The 16,571-nt window shown below is 35.0% G+C and overlaps 1 protein-coding gene across 1 annotated transcript in view; it reads left to right on the top strand.

Moving 5' to 3' along the window:
- The first annotated feature begins 634 nt into the window (after positions 1-634).
- mAChR-A (muscarinic Acetylcholine Receptor, A-type) overlaps positions 635-16,571 on the top strand; it is a 109,322-nt gene continuing 93,385 nt past the window's right edge. The window contains exons 1-2 of the mRNA XM_088241426.1: positions 635-1,453; positions 9,549-9,672. Coding sequence (XP_088097552.1) covers positions 681-1,453; positions 9,549-9,672 — 897 coding nt within the window. The 5' untranslated portion in view covers positions 635-680. The remainder of the gene's footprint in view (positions 1,454-9,548; positions 9,673-16,571) is intronic.

Raw genomic sequence — 16,571 nt, 5'->3', positions numbered from 1 at the left:
TTAGCAATATTTATCCGTGTGAAATGTCAATACTTATCAGATCATGGCTCATCTCTTCGTTCGCATTCTCAAATATCCTCATAATTCCCATTCATCATTCCTCCATCTTTACAAACTCGTATACCACCCATGCGGCTCTACCGAGGAATCATCTCCACTATCAATAATGTTTCTACAGCAGTGTTTGATTATGTCCAAATGCTTGCAGACTGGACTGCAAGCATTTGCTTGCTTTCTACAGCAGCTTTGTTTAAATCACGCCTGAAGAAATATTATCTATCTTTTCCTTTGTCGGGATATGGATCCGGTATTAGATTATCTTAATGAAATATTATGAATTTATTTAAGTGTTTAGAAGTATGCATTATTGAATTATACGGTTGTATTTTTAAATGGTACGCGATTAATTCTCAATTTATTATTTAATCTGAGGCTGTCGGGGTGTAAAAGAGAACGATCTCTCCCGTGTTCTCCTTTTATAAAGTTTTGACAGCGCCCTCTGTTGTCGGTCTTGTATATTGTGCGGTATTTAGGCAAGGGACACCGTAGACACTCTTCTCTTACTTTTTAACTGAAGACATTTCCGAATTATTTGAACTATTTGATGAGATGGTAACGATTTTTCATCTTTTCAGGTGACCAGCTACGAAGATGTGAGGTGAGAGGCCATAACTCGCAGTATGAACCCCGCGGAGGGGGAGTTCGTTCTCCTGGCCACGATGCTGCAACTCGCCCACAACGCCTCCACCCTGCATACCACCACCACCGCCCTGCCGCCGCACAACCGCTTCAGCATCCCGCAGATGGTCATCATCGCCATCATCGCCACCATTCTCTCGGTCCTCACGGTCGTGGGCAACTGCATGGTGATGATCTCTTTCAAGATCGACAAGCAGCTTCAGACCATCAGCAACTACTTCCTGTTCTCTCTCGCCGTGGCGGACTTTGCGATCGGGCTTATTTCGATGCCGCTGTTCACGGTTTCCATCATCATGGGCTACTGGCCTTTGGGCCCGCACATCTGCGACACTTGGTTGGCTTTAGACTACCTCGCATCCAACGCTTCGGTTTTGAACCTCTTGATCATCAGTTTCGACCGCTACTTCAGCGTGACCAGGCCGCTGACGTACCGAGCTAAAAGGACGACGGGCAAGGCGGCTGTGATGATCGGCAGTGCTTGGGGTATCAGCTTGCTTCTTTGGCCGCCGTGGATCTACGCGTGGCCCTATATCGAGGGGCAGAGAACAGTGCCGCATGACGCTTGCTACATTCAGTTCATCGAGACTAACCACTACATCACGTTCGGAACTGCCATCGCGGCTTTCTACGTTCCCGTGACGGTTATGTGCATATTGTATTGGAGGATTTGGAGGGAGACCAAGAAACGGCAAAAAGATTTGCCGAATCTTCAAGGGGGGAAAAAGCACGATTCGTCAAAGCGGTCCAATTCTAGGTGAGAATTTCCCTTTTTATATAATAACTGATTTATGCATGGGTTTCGTGTCCTACTTTATTTTGTTTGTAAACCTATCTACGTTCATTTTCCTTTCAAAGCGGGATCCGGAAAGTACGGCCGCGGTCCCAATTTGGAACTTACACTGTATTCCTTCACCGATATATAGAGAGACTAGAATAAGGTGAATATATATAATGACCATGTGTACTTGATTGATCACAAATTGATCAAACTGCAGCCCACAGTGTTCGGGAAACTGAAATTACGGCATCACTTTGTGTTTTCCAACAAAAATCCTTGTGTAAAATATTTTTAAGTATGACTTTTGTTTCTACTTATCTATTACTACTGCCATTACGCCGTTTCGCGACTGGGGTAGGTAGAGATGATGGAACGCTGAAATTGTGATACTGGGATTATAAATAATTTAATGAACAGATCTTTATATTGTTAACAAAATAATATTTATTTAAAGTAGTGTTTTTCAAAGTATAATAATAAAATTAATTGTTATTATACAATATGGTAGATATACAAGAAATTTAATCTAATTTGTAGCGACAAAATAGTAGTAATCTAACAAATGTTGTCCGCTAGAGTGTTAGCGACATTAACATCAACCATCGTTTTTACCAACAACGATTGATCTCAACATTTGTAACAGTGGTTCATAGAAATTTGGCTCTCGACGTGTTTATATTCTTTTATAATAATTTCTTGGCTTGGATACGTTAGATGCTCTGTGTTGGATGCGAAGTCTTAGGCAAAAGCGCGTTGACGATGCTCGAGGATTCTGCCATATTATCATTTTTCCATTTTCAATATTTGCAGTCATTTGCAGCGGGACGACTGCGGTCATCAAAATATCACTATCCTCTAAATCGGTGATGGGATTCCCGGAAAATCTTTGCTTATGTGTTGAACGGCCAGAGCTGCCATCGAAGCCCCACTTATATTCCATTTCAATTTGCATATCATCCGTTGCTAGACGTGTTAAAGTTCCTATTGCTCGTCTTTTTGCAGCGTGATTAAACAGAATTTGCAAGCTTACTTCTGCACATGTCTCAGTTATTGTGAGATTGTCTGGATAGCACTCCATTTTCAATTTGAAGAGTTTGTCTTAGGATGTATTAATGTTGCAATTTCATTCCTTCGCTTTTCTTTGCATAAATTTATATTATACAGTTAGCCTTGCATTAACAAAGAAAGCTAATGCTTCTTCTGAAGTGTATGGGCGCATTGCGGGGTTTTTAATGTTGATTCTTTTGATGATTTTAACCAATCTTGGGCTAGTCAGCACAATGTTTTTAATACCTGCTGCTACATTTCTTTTTACTTTAGTTTTATGAAGGTTTTTTAAAGAGGTATGCTCCAGTTTGTCCGGAGAGTGTTTCGTCAACAATACATTTATCCATTTTTTCTTTGCTAAAGAGCTTGCTATGGAAAAATCTCGTTCAACGGACGTAACGACGATTAACACGCGTAGGTATTGATGACATTGCAGGAGTTACATTTGTTGTAGGTAAAGGAGCTACAGGTGTTATGTTATCTGACCAGTGCTGCTGCTCGTCAGTGAATTTTGTAATGATATCTTCGGAGAACCATCCCTTGTATCGGTTAAAAAGTAATCTTTTCGACGGGAAGCTTTCTTGTACCGCATCTGGAAGTTAGTTCAAAATAATAAAACCTTGCGCATAGTTTACTTTCACTCCACATAGTGCACCTTGTTCAAAAAAATGCAAATCCTTGCGCAGATTTTTCTGATGCGCCAGGTATCGCCAAACATATAAGTTGTACCATGCGTTGTCGAGCATCATATCAATTAGCTCGAGCGACAAATTTTTTCTCCCATAGAAAATCAATCAATTATAACAAGAACATAGAAAACAATGACAATAAAAATAAAAAAAACCATAGGATTCCATAACCCGACTTACAACCTGTTTATCGGAACCGACTGTGGTCGTAAGTCGACGTCTTCCTGAACTATTTAATTGTGTGTAAATTATAATATCTGCTGTATATATTTAAAAATATGAATTTGTAGGCTCATAGGCTCTTAGCGAGATTTAAGTCTCCAGTATACTTAAAAGCCTTTTACACGTAAACAATACAATATACAATATTGTTTTCTTCCAGGACTCGACCATTGTCCACGTGTTAACAACAATTTGTACGACAAAACATTGTCTCATCGCCATTGAGACATCGCCACCGAGGTAGAGGGGCGGGCTATCTTCCCGCCATCGCGCGTGGCCAACGTGTCGCTCCCAAAGAAAAAAATCTGCCGAAAATAGCGGCAGCTTTTTATCATTTAGTTCGTCCTTTAACGATTCCAATACATCTTGGTATTAAGTTAATAATATTTTTCGTGAATTCACTTGTTTTAAACGCCGTCGTGTATTCATTTTCGTAGCGCTCACGTTTGAACTGCTGCCGAATTTTTGTATTGTCCCTATCTTTTGTATTGTCCACACGTGAACAGCCGTTTTATGTTTAACTAATGTACAAAATAAAAAATAAAAGTTTGTATGAAAATTCACGATGTAGCGGAAAGTAAATAAATAGACATAATATGATGTACGTAGCTTAGTATATTCTTATTTATCGATATTTATTCAAATTATTTTCAAAATAATTTAAATATATATTACGAAGCCTTCGATCGCACCTAAGCGGGTCAAGTTTTCCTCGTACCTGCCATTAATGCATCTGGCACATTCCTCGAGCTAGATAGGACTATATTATGCAAGTCACATAGAATTCCCAGGAGTACATGAATTGAAACCATCGCTTTCCGATACCTCATCTCCGGCTGTCTGGCTACTGAAAGGCGCTCAGAACTCGGAAACCGTACACGGAATATCAGATTTAATGTTATCACAGGAGCGCAGCGCCGGCTCTGTATTTATTATGTATCAATACCCAATACACCGACACGCCTTGATGTGCTCTTGATAGCGCTCTTCAATTTCCCGTTTTACTTTGTAGAATATACATAGAGCATATAGGTAATATTATATTAAACGCTGCTTGTTCCTTTGAACCTCTTTGGCTTTATGCGTTCCTAGTAACGCTACGGAGGTAAATGTATATATTTTCACGCCAAAGAAAAAAGAAAAATTCAAATGAGTTTATTTTTTCATTTAAATCTTTGATGAAACCTTGTCAATGGTAGTCATAAGTTTTTTTTACATTCACGAATCATTAACGAATTATTTCAGAATATATTTAATATGCAGTTTTTGGGTGCAGTTTTGTATATGTTGAGAATTATTTCGGAGAAATTAAATACTTGCGAAAACCAATTCGAATTTAAAGCAGCTCTATCAACAGATATGGCAATATTTGCATTAAAACAAACAGTGGCATACTATAAATAAAAAAAAACGAATACGTATGCGTGCTTTCTGAATTTGAGTAAAGCGTTTGACCGCGTTAATCATAAAATATTGTGGAATAAAATGGAGAAGAGACGAATTCCATCCTGTGTTATTAATACTCTGGCAGCTTGGCACACACAACAGGAAAATATTGTAAAATAAGGAGATGCTACATCTTCGCCTTTTCATTTGAAATGTGGAGTCCGACAAGGAGGCTGTCTGTCTACGGCGCTTTTTAATATATTTATGTATGATCTTACCGCGCTCCTTAATTCAACCAAATTCAGATGTCATATTAACGGCGTCTGTGCTAACAATATTAGTTATGAGGATGATATGGTATTATCGACCCCAAATTGTTGCTCAATATTTGTAAAAAATATGTAAACAGCTACAATATGATTAACAATGTCAAAAAATCTGCCGTACACAAGTAAATAAAATATAAATTTAAACACAAGAGATCATTTTATGAATTCATGCACCCATCACCACTTGTATTCCTGGACAACAACCGTTCAACGATAACTGCAAAAGTCAAGTATCTAGGGCACATACTGACTGATGATTGTAAAGATGATCAGGACATAGAGAGATAGAGAAGAGGAATCAATATCAGGGCCTTTATGCTAGCAAGACGCTTCTTTCAGTGCAGTGACGAAGTGAAAAAAATCTTCTTAACATCGTATTTAACGTCCATGTATACAGCGGAACTATGGAACAATTATACGCAAGCAGTATGGAATAAATTAAGGGTCACGTATAATAATTTATACAGGTAATTATTCGGACTGTGTTATGCGGGATATGTTAAGACCACCATAAGTGCTTCAAATATAAAAATTTGTTTTATATGGTTGAATTGGCTCTGCACTATGCAGTCATTTTATTGGAATAAAAAAAGGGAGAGTAAAAATATCATGTGTCGAAGATACAAGCCGTAGAAATCTGCCAGTTATATTGTAGTTAAAAAAAGTTACTAAAAAACATCCCCTCACGGATACGTCATAAACTAAAACAGCTGCGGTTTGTATAAAATATAATTATTTATGAGAATAAAAAAATCCTTAATAAATAATTGACCATTCTTTTCGATTAAATCTTAATTAATATTTCCATTTTATGTATTGCGTCAGATGGGCAATTGTAATTTAATTTGAATTTCGTAATATCAATCTTCTATTTTCTTACGAAAGTTTACATTCCAATTTTCTGTGTGCGAACCAAAAGCTCTTAAGTACAACACAAAATACATAAATTTAAACTTCCCCCACAGTCTAAATCTCTGTGTTACAAATACGCTATGTTGATTCTAGCTAGTAACAGAATACACGAACAAACTCAACTTCTGGCTTCTGGTTAGTTGCAGTAACCAACTTCTGCAATTGGACTTTCAAAGCAGACCACTTCATTTGCACACATCGGTTTTTTCAGCCAAAGATAAATAAAAACATCCCACAAATTCGTTATAACTTTGTTTACGGTTTTAACTGACACGTTGCTTCAAGATTGTTTGGTATCGTTTAAATTGCTGGCGATGTTAGTTCATAAAACGGCTAGATATATTTCTTTTTGGAATTTGAAAGATTAACATTATAGTTCGAAGCCTGACAAAAGCTATTGCGTCACTGTACAAGGACAGCACAGTATGTGTGAAGGTGAATGGGTCATTCACATCATGGTTTAAAATTCTTAAAGAGTCAAACAGGGATGTGAAATGTCAACATGATTGTTCAACATATACATCGATAACTGTATGAAAGAACTAGAAGATTTAAGAATGGGAGCAAAAATAAGTGGTATAACAGTTAATTGTCTTCTGTATGCTGATGATGCCGTGCTTCTTGCTAGCAGCAAAGAAGACCTGCAATTCTTGGTAACAATAGTTTACGATGCATGCAAGTAAAGCGATTTGCTTATGAATGTTGATAAATCGAAAGTGATGGTTTTTGAAAGGGATGAGAATATAACTAAATGTGAGATCAGAGTGAACGGAGATGTTCTGAATCAGGTAGAAGAATTTGTGTATCTGGGAAGTATGTTTACTAGGGGTGAAAAGACTGAGAAACATATTGAAAGTAGGGTGAGTGCCGGGAACAGGGTGAACTGTGCACTGAAATCTACTTTGGCAAACAAATGTTTATCGCAGGAGGCAAAACTAGCAGTTCACAGTGGAGTTCTAGTGCCAACTCTAATGTATGGGAGCCAAGAGTGGAATCGAAAAAATAATGATGAAAGTCGGTTAAATGCTGTCAAAATTTCATTTCATTCATTAATTTATTTTTAGTTATATTGAGAACATTACAGAGTATCTAATTAATTCTCAAACACATTACAAAATATGCATATCAGATTTATTAAATAGAAAAGAGAAAAAAAATGTAAATTGACATGTAAAATTGACATACATATCTCTCAGGCGAATGTGTGGTAAAACGATGTATGATAGGTGCACAAATGTCGAGATCCGTGAACTATGTAAGGCTGAGACTTGCATTATCGACAGAGTCAAGAGTGTGGTGCGTTGGTTTGGACATGTAGAGTGAATGAACAGCGAAAAAACAGCTCAAAATATTTACGTTGCAAATGTTGACGGATGCAGAAATAGAGGAAGACCGAGGAAGACATGGCATGACCAAATCTAACAAATACTTGAAGATGGAAATGTTAAAAATCGGAAAAATCGGCGCGCGTGTATGAGAAAATGTATGAATGTAGAGGAGGCAAGATCTGTATGCAAAGATAGAGTGATATGGCGTTTAATCATCTCTGCCTACTCCTAAGAAGAAACGGCGTGATGGTTTGTTTGTTTGTTGGAGCATTCTAGTTGATGAACTTTGATTTTCTGTTCAAAAACTCTAATTTCATCATCAGAGCCATCTAATAAAAAATTGTCCTGGATCCCTACATTCCTAGTCATTGTGGTATTTCCTGTAACGAAATAGTGGATGCGTTAGCAAAGAAGACGGTTGATTAGGGGACCCTTCCAAAAAAAATTTTAAACATCTCCCTCTGAAGGAGAAGCAACTTTGCACATGGCAAGAATATTGAGTAGCCTCTTAGATTAAGCATTTTTTTCATCTTAAACGTAACTTAAATGTTAAGGAAAAACCCCCAGGAAGAACCTTGGTTCTCTAAAGTAATTCTGAACAAGAACAAGATAACCCAAGCTTTGTATGTAAAATGCGCCATGATTCTGCCATGTGCGAATGTTAGCTAGAGGAGAAAGATATGAACCATGTTTTTCTGGATGCCCAATAAGCGGTTTTATCCTGAATCAAACTTCTCCTACATGCGCGTTCGACTTTTTACCAATATCGAAACTCTCCTGTCCCCACCCTGTAATAAATCCGTTGATAAAATTTTGTGTAAATATCTCGTAATAAATATAATTAAGTTGTAAAGATGCTGTAGGCAGTGTAATATGAAATAATAACATACCAACTAGTACGAATAAACTTACTAACATAAACATGTATAAGTAAAACCCCAGTAGCGAATTGAAAAAAGCCACAAACAATATCAAGATTTCAAAAGCATTATTTGCAAGTTTAAGTAAGAATTAAAATCTGTTTTGCGGTCTCGTATTTTAATAAATTGTTTGAGTTATAGCTAAATCTGCAAATCAGCAATGGTTTTGATCGAGGTGACAATGGTTAACACTATGAGCACGGGTCAAATACACATAAAATTTACCCCGTACCCGGCCCATTTTTGTTAAAATTTATTTTTTGTGAAGGGTTTCTTAAAAGTGTTATTATTATAAAAATACTGGGTTAAATCAATTGAAACTTCTCATATTTATTTAAAATTATTTAATAAGTCATTTTTATATGATAATTTTGCCAACATTGGCCTTTATGGAGAGGCACATTGCAACGTTTGCACATATACCCGGGTCTCACTCCTTTATTTGTGCTTTGCACAAACCTTCCAGGTTCGACAGGGTTTGTCTTTTTTTTCTGTGGCAGGTATAGCTATTAAAACACGCTTGGACATATTCCCTGACAACCTGTTCATCCTGCAAGTTTTGCACTCGGAGTGGATCCGGTGACTGCAAAATGTGGTCTCCAGAAGGCGAAAAATGATTACTTAAAACTAAAGAACCTACAGAACTGGTCCGAGATGTCCACACCGCTCATATACTTATTATATTCCAGCACACTTTCAGGTGTGTAAAATATCCCTCGTAAACAATTTTCAAAATCAAACGTCAACTGCAAGCGAAACTGGGCGAAATCGTAATGGTCAATGGCGGCCACAAGTAGCCGTGAAAAAAACATGTGATTTCAATCGATAAAAGAGATCCTTTTATTTACCGATATTGCAAATCAGATGACAGTTTTAGAATGGTTTGAGTTTTTACTATTCATAAAACTACGAAAAAGTACTAATAAAAGTCACTAGATGTGAATAAAATGCGCATTTTTAGATAGCTGGTACACCACGTGAAAACACGGGACCGGGACCCAACGCTCGGATACACAATCACGTGTTTACACGGCTCCGGGATGCAATACGTTAATAATTAGAAAATATCTACAGCTTTTACCTATACTGGTTTTCAAACACACTCGTTTTTGCGTCAAGATACATTTTTATATATTGCGTTTGCACTTATCAAAGAAGTAACTGAGTTCGTTCCCATTTGTTGGATTTTGATCAACCGTATCTATAATTGCTAAATATTTCCTTTCCAAATATTCTAGCGACGAAGCAACACAAGTGCATCCTGGAGGAGGAGCAGTAGATCAGGAAGAGTGGAGAAGAGTGAGGCTAGAGTCCGGAACAGAAGACTACTGCGCTCAACACGGAGATCACCACAGAAGACCGGTGAGTCGAATAAAAAAAATATTTTATTCAACATTAATTTAATAAGCATTACATGTATGAAAAAACGATGCATTGGAAGACAGCGGCATAGTCACTGGCATTAGAAAATAAGAAATTAGTTTCTAATCACCTGAATTAAACGGTAGCGGTCCGAGAAAGCTTCCTTGTGGAACACCGGAAAAAAACTATTTATATTTTGTTTGCAGCATATAAACTTAACATTTATTGATGCTCATTTGAGGGTGAAAGCGCTAATTGGTCAAATAAATGAATCGAAGTTAAACTGAGTATTTTTAATTTGTAATATATTTAAATATAAGTTATTATATCATTAAATGAATCAGGTATAAAACATCTCTCTAAAATTTGTGTTAAATGGTGAAGCACTGATTGTGTAGTTTACCAAGATTTCAAACTCACTTTTATGAAAAAATAAGTTATTGAATAATATGAGAATTAACAATATTTTGAGTTTGTCCAAATTTTTGTAGACAAGGACTGGATTCAACTCCCTGGGAAGCTGTTTATATTAAAATATTACAACAGAGATGAAGAACATTTAAGAGAAGGTAATATGGAAGTCTAGGCATCTACAGGGCTTATGACCAATTGAAGGAATATGGATGTTCAAATATAGGCAGAATGGTGAATGTTACACAGTGTGTAAAGTGGCCACTTAAACCAGCCATTGACAGGTCATAAGCCCTGTAGATGCCTAGACTTCCATATTACCTTCTCTTAAATGTTCTTCATCTCTGTTGTAATATTTTAAAAAATACTGTTGTATATTCAAAAACACATTTTCATTTTAAAAAATGTAACTCAAACCTAGGAAATGTGAGCGAAATTAAATTAAGAATATTTTAATGAACCAGACGAATATTTAATATCTTAAATGGTTTTAATTTATCAAGTAAAACTGTAATGAGATTACAAACTGTAATTTTTAAGCTGCTCAAAATTCGGTTGTTAATGTATTTTTTTAAAATTCCAAAATGTTTTTTTTCTTTTTCAAATATAAAATCTCCCTATAAAAAAACAGCTGTTATTTTTGATAAACTACGTTTTTTTAAGCAGATATTTTCGTTTTTAGTACAAATTTTTGACCAAGTCTTTTTTTTACCAGTCTTATTTTTGGTTGGCTGGAGGATGGATACTTATTCTTTGTACTTGAAGTTTAAAAAAAATAGATAAGGATATTATTACTTATCCGTTCCAAAATATCTTGCTGAGAATTTAATTTACCTTTCTGATCATGGTCTTTTGCTTCGCTCTTCTCAGAAGAGAACACATTCCATTCCTCGACATTGCAAATCATTTTTCAGCTATTCATTTTTCGCCCAAGCTGCTAGGCTTTGAAATGAGCTACCTCTTCATATAAAAAATGCACCTTCTCCAGCCACCTTCAAGAAACGCCTGAAACATTATAATATATCCTCAGAATCCTGAACTCTCCAATAATCCCTGAATTGTAATATATATTTTTTTTTATGTACATTTTTATGCCTTTTTCATTCCTTGGTTCTTTTTTCTTTCTCCTTCCAAACTCATTATCTGATTTCACGTTCCTCATCATTTAATATGTATAACATAACGAACTTTAAAAAAAAACTATCTCCCACCTGTTGTTTTTAATTAATTAGGTTTTTTTTATTTATGATCTTTTGATATACATTGTTTTTTTAGTACAAATTTTTGACCAGTCTGTATTTTGGTTGGCTGGAAGATATTGCTTTTAGCAATAATTCCACCAAAGTACTCATTCTTTTAACTTGAGGTTTAAAAATAATAAAAAATAAATAAGAATATTATTACAACGATGTAAACAATTCTCTCAATATCAGAAAAATATTCTAATAATCGTATATTCATATCTCCGTCCATTCGCCAAGTTATTTCCCTTGGAATTGTGTTTTGTTTTATCTTTGGATATTAATATTGCGGATAGCTTGTTTCCTTGGGAAAAATGTTGAAATTCTACTACAATGGGGTATTCTTAAACATTTTAGGAATTTCATATAGTCTGGGGAATTTCGTTTACTATAAGCAAAGCTCCGATACATTATAATATGATGTACCAGCGATTTTGTCCTGACGCTATTATTATTTTATTTATTTTTATTTATGTAGATATACAATCGGCCTTTGCTCCGGTGATAATCAAGAACTACTCAAATCCAGCCCTTGTCCACAAAAATTTGGACAAACTCAAAATATTGTTGATAATTTTAATTATTGTGTAAAGTGTAAACAATTTATTGGTGTGTGCATGGGTATTCTACACTAATATACAAAGAAATTGTAAATATATTTTGTACGTACTGTTTGTTTGCCCAATAAAATAAAATGAAAAATTTTCTAGATTTTTTTTTTATTAAAAAATAATTAAACTATGTGCAAAAGCTCAATATTTTACAGAAATCATTTTCTATTAAGAGCTTTATTGAATTAAAAATACAAACTTTACCACGAAACAATCTTTCCTTTACAATTTTTTACATTCCAAATGTCAAACCTCTATGTCTTACTTCTGCGTGGGATAAGCAAAGAGCAAAGATAGTACCCATTAGGTTTGAAGTGTCTATGGATACATATTATATTATGACATGCATAAAAGAGAGTGGTTAATTTATTTTCCAAGATGGTAGGTAACCAAGGCCCAAACAAATGTGTTTGCGATCGGATAACACGAACGATCGTATGTGGCGCTTGAAAAAAATTCTGGTTTCGTTTTCGTGTCACTGAACAAAACTACATTTAATTTTCGCTTTCTGCGTTGATGGTTTACGAAGTTTCTCCAGCAATATTTCTAATTGGAATATCTTATTTATTTATATTTATTTAACTTTTTGTACATAACGTTATTTGTACATTGGCGGGCTTATTGCCAAATGGCAATTTCTTCCAACCAACCAATAAAATAAAAGTTTTATTTTTATAGTTCAAGTTACAGAACATATTCAATAGAAAATAAAGATATTTAAAAATATAAATAAACGTATTTGATTATAAATTACTTTAAATCAAAACTATTCTCAATGGGAAAAAGTAAAAAAAGAGGAAAAAGGAAAGGAGAAGAGATTAAAAAAAAAATATATAGTTAGATTATTTGTGCCTTTCTTTTGTTATTGCAAGGTTTTATTGAATACATTTATCTTGAAGTTATATTTAGTTGACTTAAACCTTTTTTGGTTTTTTTTTTCACCGTAGATAACAATACTAAAAGTAAAAGTAAAATAAGAATAAAAAATAAAAAATAACAGTTGAAATATTACATAAACAAATAACAAAAAAAGGGACACAAAAAAAATTATTTAAAGGAGCTAAATACCGCCATTAAAAAATTTAGCCTGCTTGATCGTCCCTGTAATAAATTGAACAGTCTCTCTTCATGTATCATTACAGTTCAGAAGCTCAGCTAGGTTATTTGTCACAGCAATCCTAGTGTTCAGTTTGCGTTCCAGCTCCCATCTCGGCCTATCGAACATTGGGCAGTATATTAAAATATGTTATACAGTCTGCTCAGTGATGCTATCACATGGGCAGCAACTATCGTCTCGCAGCCCGGAAGAGAGATTCAGGAAGAGAAAAGGTGATTGAGTTGATAGCGTGGGTACCGCTGTCGGGTGTCACCAGTTTATGGGCACTCAGGATGTCGGGGATCATTGTCACCGGCTTGTGGAGTTACCACTGTTTTACGACTGTATCATGGGCTTGGCAAGTATGTCTTTTATCGTGCGCGATTCACGACACTTGCGCAGATAAGTTCAATGAGTTTTTGTAGACTGAAGAATTTCAACGAAGTCTCCCATTTGCATCTGGCGGGAATTCCCAATTCATATATTTCAGAAAGTTGCTCAATAATCCATCAATGATTAAGACGGTACTTAATAATACGCTGTTTTTTTACCGTATAACAAAATTGTAAAATGCCTACTTAAACCAGCAATTGACAGGTCATAAGTCCTGTGAATGACTAGACTTCCATTATTCCCTTCTCTAAAATGTTCTCCATCCCTGTTGTAATTTGTTAATCATCATCATTCTTCTTCCGCACCTAATGACGGATAGGGCACTGCATTGGTACATAAATCGCAGCGTATCTTGATAAAAAATTGTTACATAAAGCTAAGATGATTAGTTTTACGCTTTAGGTGCCAGTCCGGGAATTATGAAATATTCTAGTGTAAAAACACTTTTTAAAATCAATACTTTTTAATTTATTTTTTTTATTTAGTCTCAAAATAGTACATACATAATAAATGAATTTTCGAATATTAACTTATATCTCATTATTATTAAAACATATACTAATTATTAACATTTCTAAACAATATACGTACACTTAAAAAGAAAACTTCTATAAAGCTAACACGAATAAGATTACTTTTTAAAAACTAACTTATCTGCTAAACACATGTTTTTTAAACTGATATTTAAATAAAATAGTATTTTTTTGCTGTCTTATTTCTAATAGTATTTCCTTATAAAATAATTGTACAGCTCAGTGCATCAACGAGTTCTGTGTATTTGTTTTCTTACGAAATGGTAGTCTTACTTCATGTTTATTTCTTGTTTCATAACCGTGTTCACATTGATTAGAAAAAACCTTTTGAGTCAACTCTTTTAAGGTATAACCATTAATTATAATATTTTATTTCAACCATATCGAGAATCGAACCCGAGACTTCTTGCATGGTAAGAAAACGCGCTGACCATTACTTCACAAGGCCGACATACAATAATATTAAAAATATCATTGTTTTACTTAAGACCGTGAAATCATGAGAATTTCGATAATCTGTCATTCTTTTATCTCTCTCCGGCACGACTTATGTAACGAGTAACGATAGTGTGCTCTCTCAAACGATCTCGCAGACAAAGACGAGCTCTTAGATCTTCACAAAACGAGGGCACGACAATCTATGCACTTCAAATTCGTATTCGTTTTCAAAGTCGTGTGCCAACCACTCTGACATACCAACGTACAATAAACATAACGTAGAGTCACGTCTCGTCCTATTGTAGCGCCGGCGTCGGCGTCGTAAACAAATAATGCTCTGATACAAATCATATTAATATTATTTACGATGATGTGACGTAGATTGAAAGAAGGCAACTGAGACCCAAGATTTTGGTTTATAGTACTGAAATTAGTATGTTTTGATCATTTTGACCCGGGTGTTCATTCAAATATACACAAAATTTAAGATTTACTTACCCCCGTACCACAAGCGGCTCCTGACCAAAACTACTGGCAATTCATTTCTTAACATTTCGTATACTTGTCCAATAAATATTAAGTTTGATGATATTATAATTATAATAGGCCTAACAGGTAAACGAGCGATAATATTGCACCTTTGGGACGAAAACGACTCAGCTAAAAAAATCTACTTTTTGGGAAATCGCAAAAGAAGAATGTAAATTGTGACACCTTCGTATTTTTTCGTCGATTCTTTTATCTTTTACGAAGTAAGCTCCAAATTTTGAATCAAAAATTATACCAAAGGCTTTCAGCTATTAATCTGTACAAAAAGGTTCTATTTACCTGATATTTTTTTCGAAATCTCATCCATTGAATCAATTAATGAAATTTTTATTTTTATTAATTTATTTTGAAAGCCCTGAGGGCTTTTTACATGACAGGTACAAAATTACAGTTTCGTTACAAAAGTTAATATGTAGGTCTACAAAAAAGTCAGTGATTTTTACAACATTCGAATAATGTAATAAAGTAAAGGATCTAAAATGGTTTCATGAGTGTGTCATCATAAAATACGTTGAAAAACCTTTTGAAAATAGACAATAATGCATTAAGGGGGTTTTGCGAAAACGACTCAACTCAAGCTTTTTGGGAAATCGCAAAAGAAGAATGTAAATTGTGATACCTTCGTATTCGTTCGTTGATTGTTTCGTTTTTTCGAAATAAGCACCAAATTTTTAGTTAAAAATTACACCAAAGACTTTCAGCCATGAATCTATGAAAAAAAGTGTAATAAAAATAAATATAAGTTTAAACATGACATTTATTTAATGAGACATAAAAAGTAAACATCTTTGTGAATGCGATGCCCGGAAGACCACTGGTTGAACCTGAGAATGTTAAAGAGCTCGCCCCCCTTACCTAATAGCCCGATACTTTACGGATCTGAGCTTGGAGGGGGAGATTTAGAAAAATGTAAACTCTCGCCTTCCAGACATTAGCCAGGCTCTTTATAAACCTGGGCTTGGAGGGGAAGAACTATTTACGGGGATTCGTTACAATAGATCATCACAGGTCACAGTGACGTCAGGAGCTTGAATAACATTGACCTCCGCCCCTAAAAATAAGAATAAGTAGTAGAATACGGATGTGAATACCATTCTTATTACAGTGGTAGAATAAGGATGGTATTCCTATCATTATTCTACCCTTATGCCTAGAGGTAACTTTATACTAGGTTTATAAGTAAGGCTCTTAGTGGTCACGAAGAGTTTGAAAGGATGAGGATAGCCGATAGATGGCCAACACATGTTATTGTTTGAATTTTTATTTTTCGTTGATTAAATTTTAAAGTTATTTCTTAAATTTTATTTAGGTAAACGCCGTTAAAAATCTTAGTTTATTAAACACATATACCATATTAAATTTTCGGCTGATAAAATTGTCTTAGAACAGGGTTAAACAGAACCCTACTTAAACAGTCAAATTAACTTTATATAAATGCAAAAATTTTGTATGTTTAATAAGATAAATAATTTGAAGTCACAAAGTTGTTTTACCGGCAGGACATTACACTATTTAAAATACAAAAATTTAAGCCAACGTTTAATGTCAATCTTGCCAGGAATCGAACCCGGGACCTCGAGCAAGGTAGGCGAACGCGCGAACCACTACGCTGCGAGGCGAACTTTTC

Source organism: Micrasema longulum, unplaced genomic scaffold (assembly GCF_059751315.1).
Source record: "Micrasema longulum isolate JH-2025_06_02 unplaced genomic scaffold, ASM5975131v1 h1tg000129l, whole genome shotgun sequence".
In the NCBI taxonomy this organism is placed as follows: Eukaryota; Metazoa; Arthropoda; class Insecta; order Trichoptera; family Brachycentridae; genus Micrasema; species Micrasema longulum.
Note: the sequence above shows the minus strand (reverse complement) of the source record. Positions and strands in the feature narration are given on the sequence as shown.